Source organism: Sus scrofa, chromosome 9 (genome assembly GCF_054392235.1).
Source record: "Sus scrofa isolate SSC_HxYL_T2T_F1_AM1 chromosome 9, Sscrofa_HxYL_maternal_Yorkshire_Landrace_v2.0, whole genome shotgun sequence".
NCBI classification, from domain to species: domain Eukaryota; kingdom Metazoa; phylum Chordata; class Mammalia; order Artiodactyla; family Suidae; genus Sus; species Sus scrofa.
In genome coordinates, this window is record NC_139391.1 from 144,200,795 (window position 1) to 144,214,537 (window position 13,743).

A 13,743-nucleotide genomic window follows, 5' to 3' on the forward strand; every position below is an offset into this window, starting at 1 on the left:
CTGAGTGCTGCCCTGCCAACACCCCACAGTCCCTCCTGGAACTGGCCTTCCCCAGGGTCGGGGGCGGCCGTTATCTCCTAAGAAAGTGCACACGGTGTGCACAGGTACCTGACTCTACTTCGTGTATTTGGAAAAAAGTTATGAACTTGGCTTGGGGTGATTTTAACGGCTAGGAAGAGACTCATGGGGAAGGAAACCAACCAGCTTTGGCATTCTGTCCCAGCTCAAAAATAAAATAGGTGTTATTTTAAGTCTTCTGCTTGTTAACTTAATTAGAGTTACTTGGGTTTGCAAATATGCTGGACATGCCAAGGTTTGGCATGTTTAGTCCAGTAGGCATAGTATAATGTGCATGGAAAATTGTCAAATATTTTAGGAGGACTTTTTGAATATTACATGTGCATTTCTAAGTGGTAATGATTGAAATTCAGTTGGACAACTATCTTTGTATGCCTACAAGCCAGGAACTATTTATTAGTTATAAAATCAAACATGGTAAAATAAGAAACTACTGATAAAAGATGAAGTTATGGAAAATAAAGAAAAATCCTTTTCAAAAGTACAATCAGACTTCTCCCGTTCCACGAAGCCTTTGATTAAGCCCGCGATGAAAATTTACATACCGTTTTGGATTTACCTTTATTGGTTTTGCAATTACTTTATTATGACTTAACCAGAGATCTACTTTCCTACAAACTGTTGTGTGGATTAAATAAGTTTCATGGGCTAGTTTGTTGCTAGAATCACGATTTATAACATTTTTCTATGGGATAAATTTACTCTACTCCCCAAGATGGATGTCAAAAATGTATTGCTAGATTAGGCAGAAATGGAACTCGGAGCCTCTTTAATTCCGTTGTCATCTGAAGAGAAGCCAGCTGTGTGCAGGGCCGGGCATTTCCCAGAGGCTGCCGTGCAGCTCTTCTCAACAAGGAGGCGACCAGTGCTTTCTGTGCACAGATCTTCATTCAGTTGTTTCTAGTTTTTAAAGCACTTTGCAAAACCGCTTGACACACAGAACTTTGAAGGTCTTAACAGATGTACACAATCATTTCTCAATTTTGAATGAAATGTCTTTTATTTATAATGTCCTTTTGGTCTTGCTCAACACAGGTTTTTATAAATTATCTCCTTGGTAATGTTTTATTATAACGTATGCTCACTATAGAAAAAAGTGGAAAAACGCAGAAACTATAAGGAAGAGGAAATAAGAAAAACATCTAGAATCCCACTATTCATAAAAGACTATTGTTAACAACTTGGTGTGTTTTTCCATCGTATTTCTGTGCATTTTGGATGATCGAGATGTATATACGTGCACAGGATACAATTTCAGTAAGGCAAGAGACATGATAAATCTCTGGATCATTTGCGGAAACTCTGCAAACTCTATTTATCAATCCGTTATGTAAATGTCCTATTTGATATTTCCTTAAACCTTTTCAGGATGAAAGTGGGCAAAAATCTTACTCTGGCTTTTAAAGCTTAATCAAATGTTATCTAGGCTAGAAAGTTTTGCAGTAACCAACCCGAAAACTGTGAGGGTTGACACTCTTGTGAGACGTCCTTCTTCCTGGAAACTAAAAAGACAGAAAGACCCATGCCCACTTGTCTAAGACTTTGGTCCCATGGCCACCACGGCTTCCCCAGCTACAATGTAGCCCACGTCTAATGTGTGTGCACACATTGCAGCAGGCAGTCCAAGGAGCGCACGTGTGTGTGTGTGTGTGTGTGTGTGTGTGTGTGTGTGTTTGCATAAACAAATAAGAATTTTAAGCAGTGCTAGCCGCTAAGAAGAAAAGGCAGCAGGGATATGTGACAGAATGCAGCTGGCCTGGTTCTAGGATAGGCTTTTCTGAAGGGGGGCCATCGAGCTGGAATCCAGTGATTAAAGGGAGGCCAAGAGGCTGCGGTCTGGGCAGAAGAGGATGACCATTCCACGCAGCTGGAACCACCCTGAAGGGCAGGAATGTGGTAGGGCCTGAGCAGGCGGGGAGGCCGTGAGGCGGTGGCGCCAGGCAGGAGACTGTGCTGTGTTCTGATGGCCCTGCGAACTGGAAGGGCACGGCCCGGGGGCGGGATGTGATTTCTGCTTCAAAACCAGGCCCTGTGTGGATAATAGGGCAACGATAAAAGCAGAGACTGCTTTTGGGAGGCCAAGGGGAGAGGTTTGCAAGAGCCCGACAACCTTGGCCGCCCTTAAGGTGTAGAGAAAACAACAAATTAAAGCATTTGCGGGTTTACTTAGGCAATTCTAAAAGTGTCTAGGTGGATTTGGAGAAATGCAGCGAAACTTCTTTCAATGTGGTGTCTTAATCAGCCAGACAGATTTGCCCAGGCTTGTGAGCTGAGAGGGGCTCACCCCACAGTGACCCAGGAGAGCCACAGGCTCTCCCCATAAAATCGGTGGTGACCCAAGCCTTAAAGGAGGCAGACTGTTTTATTTTCAGTGAAAATAAATGGGGTGGGGGGGGGTGGGTCTCCAGAAATAGAACAGTGGGACTCTGGATCAGCCCTCGATGGCCAAGAGTGGTACATGGATGATTCTCGTGAGTTGCTTGCCTGACTCCCTGGAGCTGAGTGGAATGTGAGGCCAGGGCGGACCTCAGAAGCACCCTGCCGTGCGGGGAGCCTTACGCCCAAGGACGGCTCGCAATTCCAACCACCCGGAGTTCCTGACAAGCCAGACTATTACAAGTGAAGGCAGATCTGAGCTTGTGGTGTCAGGGGTGGGGGGGGGTTGGGGGGAAGCTGGGAGGGTGACACCAATGTCCCGGGTGTGATGGCAGCGCAGGTGACACAGGTGTGTGCGTTTGCTGACACTCCCCACTGGACACACCGCAGATGGTTTATCTCACGGTCAATGATGTTACCTCAACAGCTGTCAGCTAACCTTCCCCGTCACGTGCCCGGGACAGGGTGCTGACAGCTGTGCTGTACTGTGAGATGCAGTCACAGAGCAGACGGATAAACAGGTGAGAGTGTGAACATAGTAAAATGCCACTGCAAGGCTGTTCACAGCGCAGGTCTTTCATCTTTTCTGCCCATTTCTGAACTTTCGAAATGAAATTGGAAGATGAAAACCCAAGTGCCCCTCTTGGTCGAGCGGGCTTTGTCTTTAGATTTGCAGGAGGAGGACTGAATCAAGCATGTTATATGGAGCTTCTCACACACACACACACACATACACACACACACACTCAATTGTATGGTTTTCAAAGGCATAGCCCTGAAGTAATAGTAGATTTCTCTTTGAATAAATTGCTTAAACGCCTCATCCTCAATGCATATACTTCAGTGAAACTCTTGAAGCCCAATGCGCTCCTTTCTCCTCCTTCTGATTTGGTGAATAGCCTTCAGACAAGGTGACTGTTTGATGTCCAGCATTTGAGTAGGACAGTTGGCGGATCCAGACACACCTGTTCAGACGGTGCCCTTAGGCAAGGACATGTCCACCGGGGTCCTCACGTCTGCCCAGGTGCCCCTGCAGCAAACCTTGTCAGGTTCTCCGGGGCTGTCGGGGAAGGAAGTTGAAGCTCCTGTGCCTGTTCAGTTCTCACAACCGCTCTGAGAGGCCCGGGTTGTTTTCGCCAAGTCTGTACCCGAGGAAGCCGTGGGGCAGAGCCCAGGGCTGTCGGTGCCGGGTGAGGAGGGAGTGGCCAGGCAAAAACCTCCTGGCTGCGTGACCAACTCTTTCTCTTGCAGTTTTACCTTAAATCTGCCTCACTAGTTAGTGATTTTTATTCTTTAATATTACTGATTCTGTGTAATATAATATAAAATATAAAGCCATGAGAAAATTTAAATGTGAGATTGATTCCGTGGTCTCACATTTAAATTCTCTCATGGTTTTATATTTCACGTGAGATATTTGGTATAAAGATGGAACCAAGGGAGTTCCCACTGTGGCTCAGTGGGTTAAGAACCTGACATAGTGTCTGTGAGGATGTGGGTTCTATCCCTGGCCTCACTCAGTAGGTTAGGATCTGGCATTGCCATGAGCTGTGGTGTAGGTTGCAGATGTGGCTTGGATCCTGTGTTGCTGTGGCTGTGGTGTAGACTGGTAGCTATAGCTCCAATTTGACCCCTAGCCTGGGAACTTCCATATGCTGCAGGTGTGGTCCTAAAAAGCAAAAAAAAAAAAAAGGAACCAAGATTATGCTTTATTCAATCAAGAAACCTGAGCCAAGCCATTCGATCCTCGCCCTAGACTTCTGTCAGTGCTGCCATGTCCTCTGGGGCACAAGGCAGGAGAAAGCCTCAGAAGAAACAGCCTTGTAATGTTTTCTTTTGATTCTTCAGTGATTAACCCCAGAATGGAACTCAAGATGGGCCTGCCTTAAACTGAATCGAATAGCATATCAATTGCTTTCTTTTTCTCAAGAATACACATGTTGGACAGTTGGGAAATTTTTTGCCATCGTTAAAAAAAATAAACCATCACTTTTTCATGGAAATTTAGGTTTATTTCTCAGAATAGGTTTTCCAAAGAATCTAAGCATCTTTGTTTCCACAGGCTGTCCAGTCGCTTTCCCAAATGCTGTACAAATTAAAGTTCTTATCAGTAATGTATAAAGCGGCTATTATCTTCCAGATATAGCCCCCCCCCCTTTTTTCTGACCACGAAAGTAGTTTATACTAAAAAACAGTGAATGGTCCTGCTAGATATTCATCCGATAAATGTTTGAGGTGCTCCTGCAGCACTTTTTGAAGGAATGAATGAAAGCACAAGTATAGTCCTTTTGCAATTATTTCCTTCTACAACAAGCTAAACGGCAGGGCATGTTTTCTTCTTTCCTGGTGAAAGTCACTTTCGCATGATTTAACAACATGGATTCTTTGGTTTGGCCAGGAGACATTTACAAGCCGATATCTTTGATCAGTTCCAGTGAAAGCGTCTGTTATCGTCTTCATCCTTCTGGGTACAGAAAAACTCTTTGGCAGTGTGCTCAAGTTCCTGGTTCTAGCCAGCACTGGGCACCTGGCTGGCATGAAGGGCATGGCCTGGACTTGGGCTGCCTGGACCAGAACTGACCAATCAGGCTGAAATGCAAGAGACCGTGGGCTGGCAGCTGGGAAGGCAGCTCTTGTCCTAGGGTGTGCCACTGAAATGTCACCTGTTACTGTCAAAACCCTGTACCTACATTGCTGGTGGCATCTTTAAGGATCTTAGAATTGGGAAATCGGTCTGGCCCCAATGGCATGCATGGCAGCAACATGTGTACAGCTGTTCCAGCCTGAGCTGCCAGCAGAGTCCCCCTGCCCCCCCCCCCCCCCCCCCCCCACCAATGAAAGCATCCCGAGGTGCTGAGCCCTCCCCGAGCTGCTGTGGAAATTACAGGCCAGTGGCTGGCCTCTGCCCTGGGGGCCGTTGTGGTTCCCTGGTGAGCATTCCCTCTGCCACCAGATCGGAGGGAGACCACAGCGGGGAGAAGCGGGAAACCCCACAGAGGCCAAGAGATAGCAAGGGTTGCTTCGTGGTTAGCGCTGGTGTAAAGGCTTTGCCCCCACTGTGTGGTGTCTGAACATGTGCTCCTCAGATGGAGCCGCAGAACAAAGCGTGGGAAGGGAACAAAGAGCCTCTAAAGTAGAATATGCACAGCAGGGCGGAGTCCTGAAGAAAGCCCCTGCCAGGCACTCTGGCCCAGCTTTTAGGCTCCAGTACCTGGTTAAGGGCAGCCGTCCAGGAAGAGCCTGGCCAGGTCCACGTCTGGCCTCCAAAGCCAGAGGCCGAATTTCTTCACGAAGTATTTTGTGTTCAAAGTACAGCCCTTAACGGCTCCCTGCTTCAAAAGCCCTCAACCTCTTTGTTTCCTTATGCTTGTCTGTGCTTGTCTTTCAAAGCGCTAGGTTTATAAATGTGGCTTTATTATAAACCCCTCCTTTGCTTTTAAATATGGATTACAAATGCATTTTCAGAGTCTAAATTTGTTTCCCACTTTAAACTGTTTTCTTATATTAAGTGTGATACCTGAAAACATGAGGGGTTCAGCATGCCAAACACATCCTGGCAGGGGGTACAAAGCCCTTGCACCCTACCTGTGCAGGTGGGCTTGGTTGGGTATGGGCAGCGTAAAAGCAGGTTGTTTCTTAGTAGCTGAGTGTGGGTTTTTTTTGGTTTTTTTTTTAGGTTTTTTTGGGTTTTTTTTTTCTGTCTTTTCTAAGGCTGCACCTGTGGCATATGGAGGTTCCCAGGCTAGGGGTCCAATTGGAGCTACAACTGCTGGCCTACACCACAGCCACAGCTACAGCAACCCAGGATCTGACCCGTGTCTCTGACCTACACCACAGCTCACGGCAATGCCAGATCCTCAACCCACTGAGCGAGGCCAAGGATTGAAACCACAACCTCATGGTTCCTAATCAGATTCGTCAACCACTGAGCCACGACGGGAACTCCGAGTATGTTTTTAAATGTGTGTTTTCATGCCATTATTTTCTAAATATTATATAGTATTTGATTTTATTCTTTGGTGCATTAGTTTAGAATACTTTTCATCTCTAGCAGTGGGTTTTTTTTGTCATTAATTTTGTCATTAATTTTAGGTCATACAGTGTTAGGATCAGAATTTTTTTTTTTTTTTTTTTTTTTTTGGCCTTTTAGGGACACAGCCACCGCTTATGTAAGTTCCCAGGCTAGCGTCCAATCAGAACTGTAGCCACTGGACTACACCACAACCGCAGCAATGCCAGATCTGAGCCGTGTCTGCGACCTACACCACAGCTCACGGCAACACTGGATCCTTAAGCCATTGAGCAGGGGCAGGGATTGAACCCGTCTTCTCATGGATACTAGTTGGATTCATTACTGCCGCGCCATGATAGGAATAACTCCAGAACATTATGTTTTTAAATAGTCTTTGGACACAGAATAATGTGACATGGCTATTTTTTGCAAAGTGAAAAGTTTTTATATAGTTATCAACTCGTAATTACATCATTTTAAATGCTTTATGAGCTGTAATTTTTTTTTTTTTTTACTAAAGCTCTTTTAGACTTTTGTCTTAAAGATTTTCATAGTTTTTATCTGTTGCCCTTTTTGCATTTTGAACATTTTAAACAATTCCATTCATTCATTACAGGGAGGAACCATTCTTTATCAGGAACTGTACCTTACACAAACTTTTAAACACTTTTTTGTCGCATTTTCCTTGTGTGGCCTTTGATCAGAATTATTATTGTTAAGTCAATGAAGTGCATGAAGTTAATTGAAGTTATGAATATTGTTTTATGTTCGTTTTGCTTCTTCATTGGGCATTTCACGTGATGTCTTTTTTTCTTATTTCCAGTTTGCCAAGGTACAAGTAACAAGCTCACCCAGCTGGGCACTTTCGAAGACCACTTTCTGAGCCTCCAGAGGATGTTCAATAACTGCGAGGTGGTCCTTGGGAACTTGGAGATCACCTACATGCAGAACAGCTACAACCTGTCTTTCCTAAAGGTCAGTGCCATGGTCTCATCCAGATACAAGAGAAGTAAATATAAGCAGCTAACGGCCTTGGCGGCATTTAACTGCAAGTGTATTTGCTTTTGCTGAGGCAGTTACAAGTCCTAGGGCACGACATATGCAAGTTTTATGTGAAGGTCACTTTATCAGCTAGTGTCAAGTTACAGCTTGAAATGAATGTGGAAGAGAAACAGACCAGCCTGGCACTCCCCTCTCATCATAAATCCTGAGAGTCATCTTTTAACCATTACTTCAGCCAAGGAACCCTGATAGCCTAGCTCCTAAAAAAAAAAAAAAAAGAAAAAGAAAAAGAAAAAAATGTCCTGCTTTGTAGCACTTGCCTGTTCTCTTGGTATAAATTCTCTTACCATGGTTGATTTCCAGCTAAGAGTTTAACAACTAGTCCACAAAACCCCTGAATATTTCACAGTGGACCCTAGAGAGCCAGTAGGAGCCAACCCTGAAGGCGTCTTAATTTGGTATAGTTGAACTTTGGATTCGATTGCTTTTTTTTTTTCTTGGTGTGTTCATTTATTTTTTGGCCATGCCTGCAGCCTGTGGAAGTTCCCAGGCCAGGGATCAAACCTGCACCACAGCAGTGACAACACTGGATCCCTAACCTGCTGAGCCGCCAGGGAGCTCCATGGGTTTATTATTTTTTTTTATGGAAAAACCTGCAAGACAGATACAAAAGAAATTAATAAAACATACCCTTTATTGTCTGAGTGTGTTGAACACCAAGCAGAATGAACGTCACAGCATTCCTAAGTAATGCACATGGCTTTTTATTAGCGCCATTGGGCTCGAGAGGCAGGAGCGCAGGGTCATTGCAAATCCTGTCACCTCCCGTGGGAGCCGGCTGTAGTCATCTGCACGCTTTGCATTTGTCAACCACTCTTGTGCAGAGCGCAGTTAGGTGTCGCAGGCTCATCTTACTGTGTGGATCTTGCATTCTTGAATATTCCTCAGAAGAGAGACTCTGCTCACGTTTCCTCTCCTAGACCATTCAGGAGGTCGCCGGCTACGTGCTCATCGCCCTCAACACCGTGGAGAAGATCCCTTTGGAAAACCTGCAGATCATCCGAGGAAATGTGCTGTATGAAAACACCCATGCCTTAGCCGTCTTATCCAACTACGGGGCCAATAAAACCGGCCTGAGGGAGCTGCCCATGAGGAACTTACAAGGTGAGAGGCTGCAGACATGGAGGGCAGCTCAGATGGGCTCCCCAACCGGGACTTTCTTAACTCCACTCAGAGAAGACTTTGATTCCTCACATGCAGAGGTATTGGGTGCTGGTCCTGAGCAAGACGCAGCAGATGGACGTCCCTAAGCGGGTCGTAGAGGACGGAGAGGGAAGGATGATCTAAGCCAAGTACCACTTGTCCTCCGTCCAGAACATCCAGGGAGTTGGGAGAAGTGACAGCGGTTCTGGGGAGAGGACAGTGAGGTCAGATGGCGAGGTCTTTTGTGCCCATGTATCTGCCAGTTTTATTATCTGGACCCCAGGTATAAGGGGCACGCATTACCCACCCCACCCCGCCAACGTGAGACATTTTCCAGGGTAATGCCCTCATACGGAGAGCATTTTAGGTTCAGGGTAGGGAGTATGACAAGAGAAGTCAGAATTCTTAGGACAGGGCACTTGTGCGGGCCCTCCGAGAGGAAGCTGCGGAGGATGAAGACAGGACAGGAAGCTGATTTGGGACATTGAGGACCACCCTTGCTGTGCCCTTATTATGCCCTGCTGTGTGGCAGGTGCAGTGCTAGCTGTGTTCAATTGGAGTCTTCTTTTAATGCAAGTGACAAATAAAGACATGGTGGCAGAGGGACCTTCCTCACGTCCCACATGAGTGAAAAACAGCCAGGGGTGGGCACCCAGCTTGTGCCCCAGCATCCTTACCTGCCCAGGCGCTGGCCAGTGTGTGCAGGCTCTCAGCTCGCCGGCCGCCCATGTGGCCTCGCGGTCTGGTGGTGACAGGCAGAGACGGCGGGAGCCTGTGCGGGTAGGATCCAGCCCTGGCCCCGTCACTCACCAGCCAGGCGCCCAGAGCACGTGCTCTCTGTGTCTTCGGGTGTGTAGGTGGGATGGTAACGGACTGGCAGGAGTGTCGAGTCAGTTAAGGGGATTACTCCAGATAAAGCACGGGGAGCTGCTTCTTGACTTAGGGTTATTTCTGTTGTTGGTATTGGGGCTGCATCAGTCCAGGTGACGCAGTGTCATTAACTAATCCTCTCATGGGGGCTGTTTAAGGCGAATTACATACTGTCACCGTCACGGGGCAGTGCTGGGGCCCTGCTGCCCGTGACCTTCTTACCTGCACTTTCCTGTCCTTGGTCCGTCACCCTGATGGTCCCGCAGCCCTGGCATCTCCTCTGCATCCCCAGCTCTGACCTCTCATCAGAGTTTACCCCCTTGACTCTGGCTCCCTCCCCCATGAGCGTATCCACTTACTGTCCTGCTGTGGCCTCTGACTTCACGTCCAAAGCTCCACATGGGGCCCTCTCTGACCCCCGAGCCTGCGCTTTGGGACTCTGTGTCTCCGAATCTGCTGAAGGAGCCACCCCTCTGCACCGGGGCTTCCATCTACCTGGAGCCCCCGTGCTCCTCCCCCCAGTCCCCCCTTGCTCCTCCCCTAGTCCCCCCTGCTCCTCCCCAGTCCCCCGTGCTCCTCCCCCAAGTCCCCCCGTGCTCCTCCCCAGTCCCCCGTGCTCCTCCCCCCAGTCCCCCCGTGCTCCTCCCCCAGTCCCCCCGTGCTCCTCCCCCCAGTCCCCCCGTGCTCCTCCCCAGTCCCCCGTGCTCCTCCCCCAGTCCCCCGTGCTCCTCCCCCCAGTCCCCCGTGCTCCTCCCCCAGTCCCCCGTGCTCCTCCCCCCAGTCTCCCGTGCTCCTCCCCCCGGTCCCCCCGTGCTCCTCCCCCCGGTCCCCCCGTGCTCCTCCCCCCGTCTCCCCGTGCTCCTCCCCCCGGTCCCCCCGTGCTCCTCCCCCCGGTCCCCCCGTGCTCCTCTGCCCTCTGGGAGCTGTGTCCTCCCCAGTGCCCTGGAGACTCTTCCCAGCAGAGCCCTCCTTCCACGGCCCCTCCGCTGTGCGATGCTGGGCAGAACTCAGGCATCCGCAGGAGAGGCGCAGTCATTGCATCAGCTCAGGTAGCGCCTGTAAACCGCTGGTGCCCTCCTGCTGGGGGTGGAGGCCCTCCGCGGATGTGAGGTCACTGGATGACCCGTCTCCCAGGAGCCAGCAGAAATCGTCCATCTTTGCAGACCCCATGGCCCTCCCCGCCGTGCTCTGTGTGCCTGAGTCACTAGGCAGATGTTTACATAAATGTCACAGCTGGAACAAGCCCTCTGCTCAGGCTCAACTTTTCTTATCACTCCTGACTCTTCGCACCGTCAGCTCCTTTGAACAGCTAACTGTCCTTTACGCCTTTGCAGCCCTGGTGCCTGATCTATCTAGGTCACAGATACTTTTTTTTTTTTTTTTTTTTGCCATTTCTTGGGCCGCTCTCGTAGCATATGGAGGTTCCCAGGCTAGGGATCAAATCGGAGCTATAGCTGCTGGCCTACAACACAGCCACAGCAAAGTGGGATCCGAGCCACATCTGCAACCTACACCACAGCTCACGGCAACGCCGGGTCCTTAACCCACTGAGCAAGGCCAGGGATCGAAGCTGCAACCTCATGGTTCTTAGATTCGTTAACCACTGAGCCACAGTGGGAATTCCTGGTCACAGATACTTCTTGCCCCCTCCACCTCACACCCCTTTCTCCAATGAGATGCCACAGAACACCTGCCAGCATCTCCCTGTCCCTGCCCGCCCCTCCCATTTGCCCTTTCTCATCTGCATCACATAGTCATTCCGGGCCAGCCTCCCCGAGAACCACCAACTCACTGCGCACTCATCACTTATGCTAAGAGGCTCAAGCACTGGCCTCCTTCCTCCCTACATCCCTAAATTCTGGCCGTGCGTCGTTCAAGGACCCGGTGCAAGGCCATCGTGACCCCTCCGTGGAGTGGAGCCTCCAGCTTCCCTCTCACCCCCCCCGCCGGGAGTTCCATGGGGAGTCTCCATGCCGGCTGCCATCCTTGTAGCCGAAGGCAAACTGGAGAAATGCAGGCATATTTCACGAGTGTTTAGAAGGGGGGCACGTTTTCTCATGGGGTCCTTTCTCGCACAGAGATCCTGCAAGGCGCCGTGCGCTTCAGCAACAACCCTGCCCTCTGTCACGCGGAGTCCATCCAGTGGAGGGACATTGTCAACAGCGACTTTCTAAGCAACATGTCCATGGACTTTCAGAGCCAGCTGGGCAGCTGTAAGTGTTCCCCAGAGCCGCCAAGGTGGGCAGAGCGCGGAGTGCTGGGGTGGGTGTCGGAGAAGGCTGAGTTAATGCTGAGTTACATTCATCTGAAAAGTAAGTAGTCAGCAGATTGTCTGCTTGCTGGAAGAGCACCTGTTTTAAGATAGAGGGTCAGTTAGCACCCTTGCTGGCAGACCACCCCCAGGACAGCTGAGCCGCTGTGTGGCATTGAGAAGAGCCTGCCAATCAGTCATGGCCCTCGATGGCTCCCCCATCCTGTTGAGGAGGCCGATCAGGCTCTTGTGTGTGTCTGATTTGCTTCTGAGCCTCTGCTTGGCACCAAGCCTTCTAGAACTGTGGAGCTGACCTCTGCCCTCCTGCTGGGGGGCCTGGGCTCCCCTGCCAAATCGGGGAGCGCACGAGGATGAATTTGTCCACATGCGCCTCATGCCACTGTTCACTGTCAAGCAGCCCACGCGAGGGAGAGGCTGGTGGAGCCAGGCTGCAGGCCAGGGCTGCCCAGCCTGCACTGTTGGCGGTGCTGGGGGCTCTGAGAACACCAAGCCCCCCTCAGCTTGCTCCCTTCCAGCTCTTCCTGGCCTTTCAGTACTTGAAAATCAGGAGCCATCACTGTTTCTCACCTCTTTGCTTCCTAGGACCATTCCAAGAGATGCATGGGTTTGATTGGTTTGTTTTTTTTTTGGTCTCAGAATTTGGAACTGATATCGATCTTCAAAATCAACTAGAGCTGCTCTGTTTTGGGGGTTTTAAAAATTTGGTTGATGACTATGATAAAATTTCTTAAAATAAAACTTGCCATTGTAACCATTTTTAAGCATGCAGTATGGCAGCATCAGGTACATTCACACTGTTGGGCAACCATCACGCCATTCATCTCTTTTCATCCTGCAAAACTGAAACTCTGTCCCCACCAAACAACAACGCCCCAGCCCCTGCATCCGCCATCTCTCTGTCTCTGTGAATTGGACGGCTTGCATCGCACACCGTTTGTCCTTTTGTGACTGGCTTCTTTCACTGAGCACAAGGTCCTCCAGAGCCGCCCAAGCGAGAGCAGGTATCAGACTTTCCCGCCTTGACGTGGCTAATAGTCTTGCACCGCACGGACACTGGTACACGCACTCTGGTTTGTCCATTCACCTGCTGGGAGCACTTGAGTTGCGTCCATCTTCTAACAGTCGTGATGAAATGCTGCCATGAGCACGGGCATTGAACCCTTTTGTTTTGCGAAGATATTCTTCCAACAGATACCCAGTGTGGCACCCACCATGTCTGCAAGGAGCTGAAAGCTTTATTTTACAGGTCAAAATTTTGTGTTATCCAGAAATCAAGGTTAGCCTTTCCTCAGCTGTCTGATGGATAATGGAGAAGTTAAATTGTGTAGATTTATAATGAAAAAATTGACATGGCACGGCTTTGAAGTTAATATGGGTTTGCCGTGGACCAGATCAAGCAGCCCAAAGGGGTACACCTGGCCTCCCTGCCCAGTGCTGCAGGAAAGCCCTGGCAAGGAGGTACTGAGAGAGAACAACGGTGGACAGGTGTATGCAAATGTTACACAGCTATGAGCCGTAAACCAAGATAGTTTTGGTTTCAGAGTAGACATGTAAGAATAAGCCATAGAGAGTTAAGAATGAGACAATAAGAGAGAGTTCCTTTGTGGCTCAGCAGGTTAAGGATCTGGCATTGTCACTGTCAGGGCTCTGGTTATGGCTGTGGTGCAGGTTCAGTCCCTGGCCCAGCAACTTCCATGTGCCACAGGTGCAGCCAAAATTAAAACAAAACAAAACACAACACTTAAGACAGTAGGAATAAGCCTAACTCAATCACACGTCCGTAAAGAGGTAACATTTCAAACAAATAAGAAAATAATTCATTATTCAATAAATTGCTCTGGAATGATTTAACTACTAAGGGAAAAATATCAAAGGACGGAACTCAAGTACTTTTTTAAAGGAACTGAAGATATGAGGTTAGTCACACTGG

The 13,743-nt window shown here is 49.0% G+C and overlaps 1 protein-coding gene across 1 annotated transcript in view; it reads left to right on the forward strand.

The window, feature by feature from the left end:
• The window catches only part of EGFR (epidermal growth factor receptor), a gene marked incomplete at its 5' end in the record, with an annotated part of 172,523 nt that overhangs the window by 108,370 nt on the left and 50,410 nt on the right, over positions 1-13,743 (forward strand). The window contains 3 exon segments of the mRNA NM_214007.1: positions 7,290-7,441; positions 8,449-8,632; positions 11,620-11,754. Coding sequence (NP_999172.1) covers positions 7,290-7,441; positions 8,449-8,632; positions 11,620-11,754 — 471 coding nt within the window.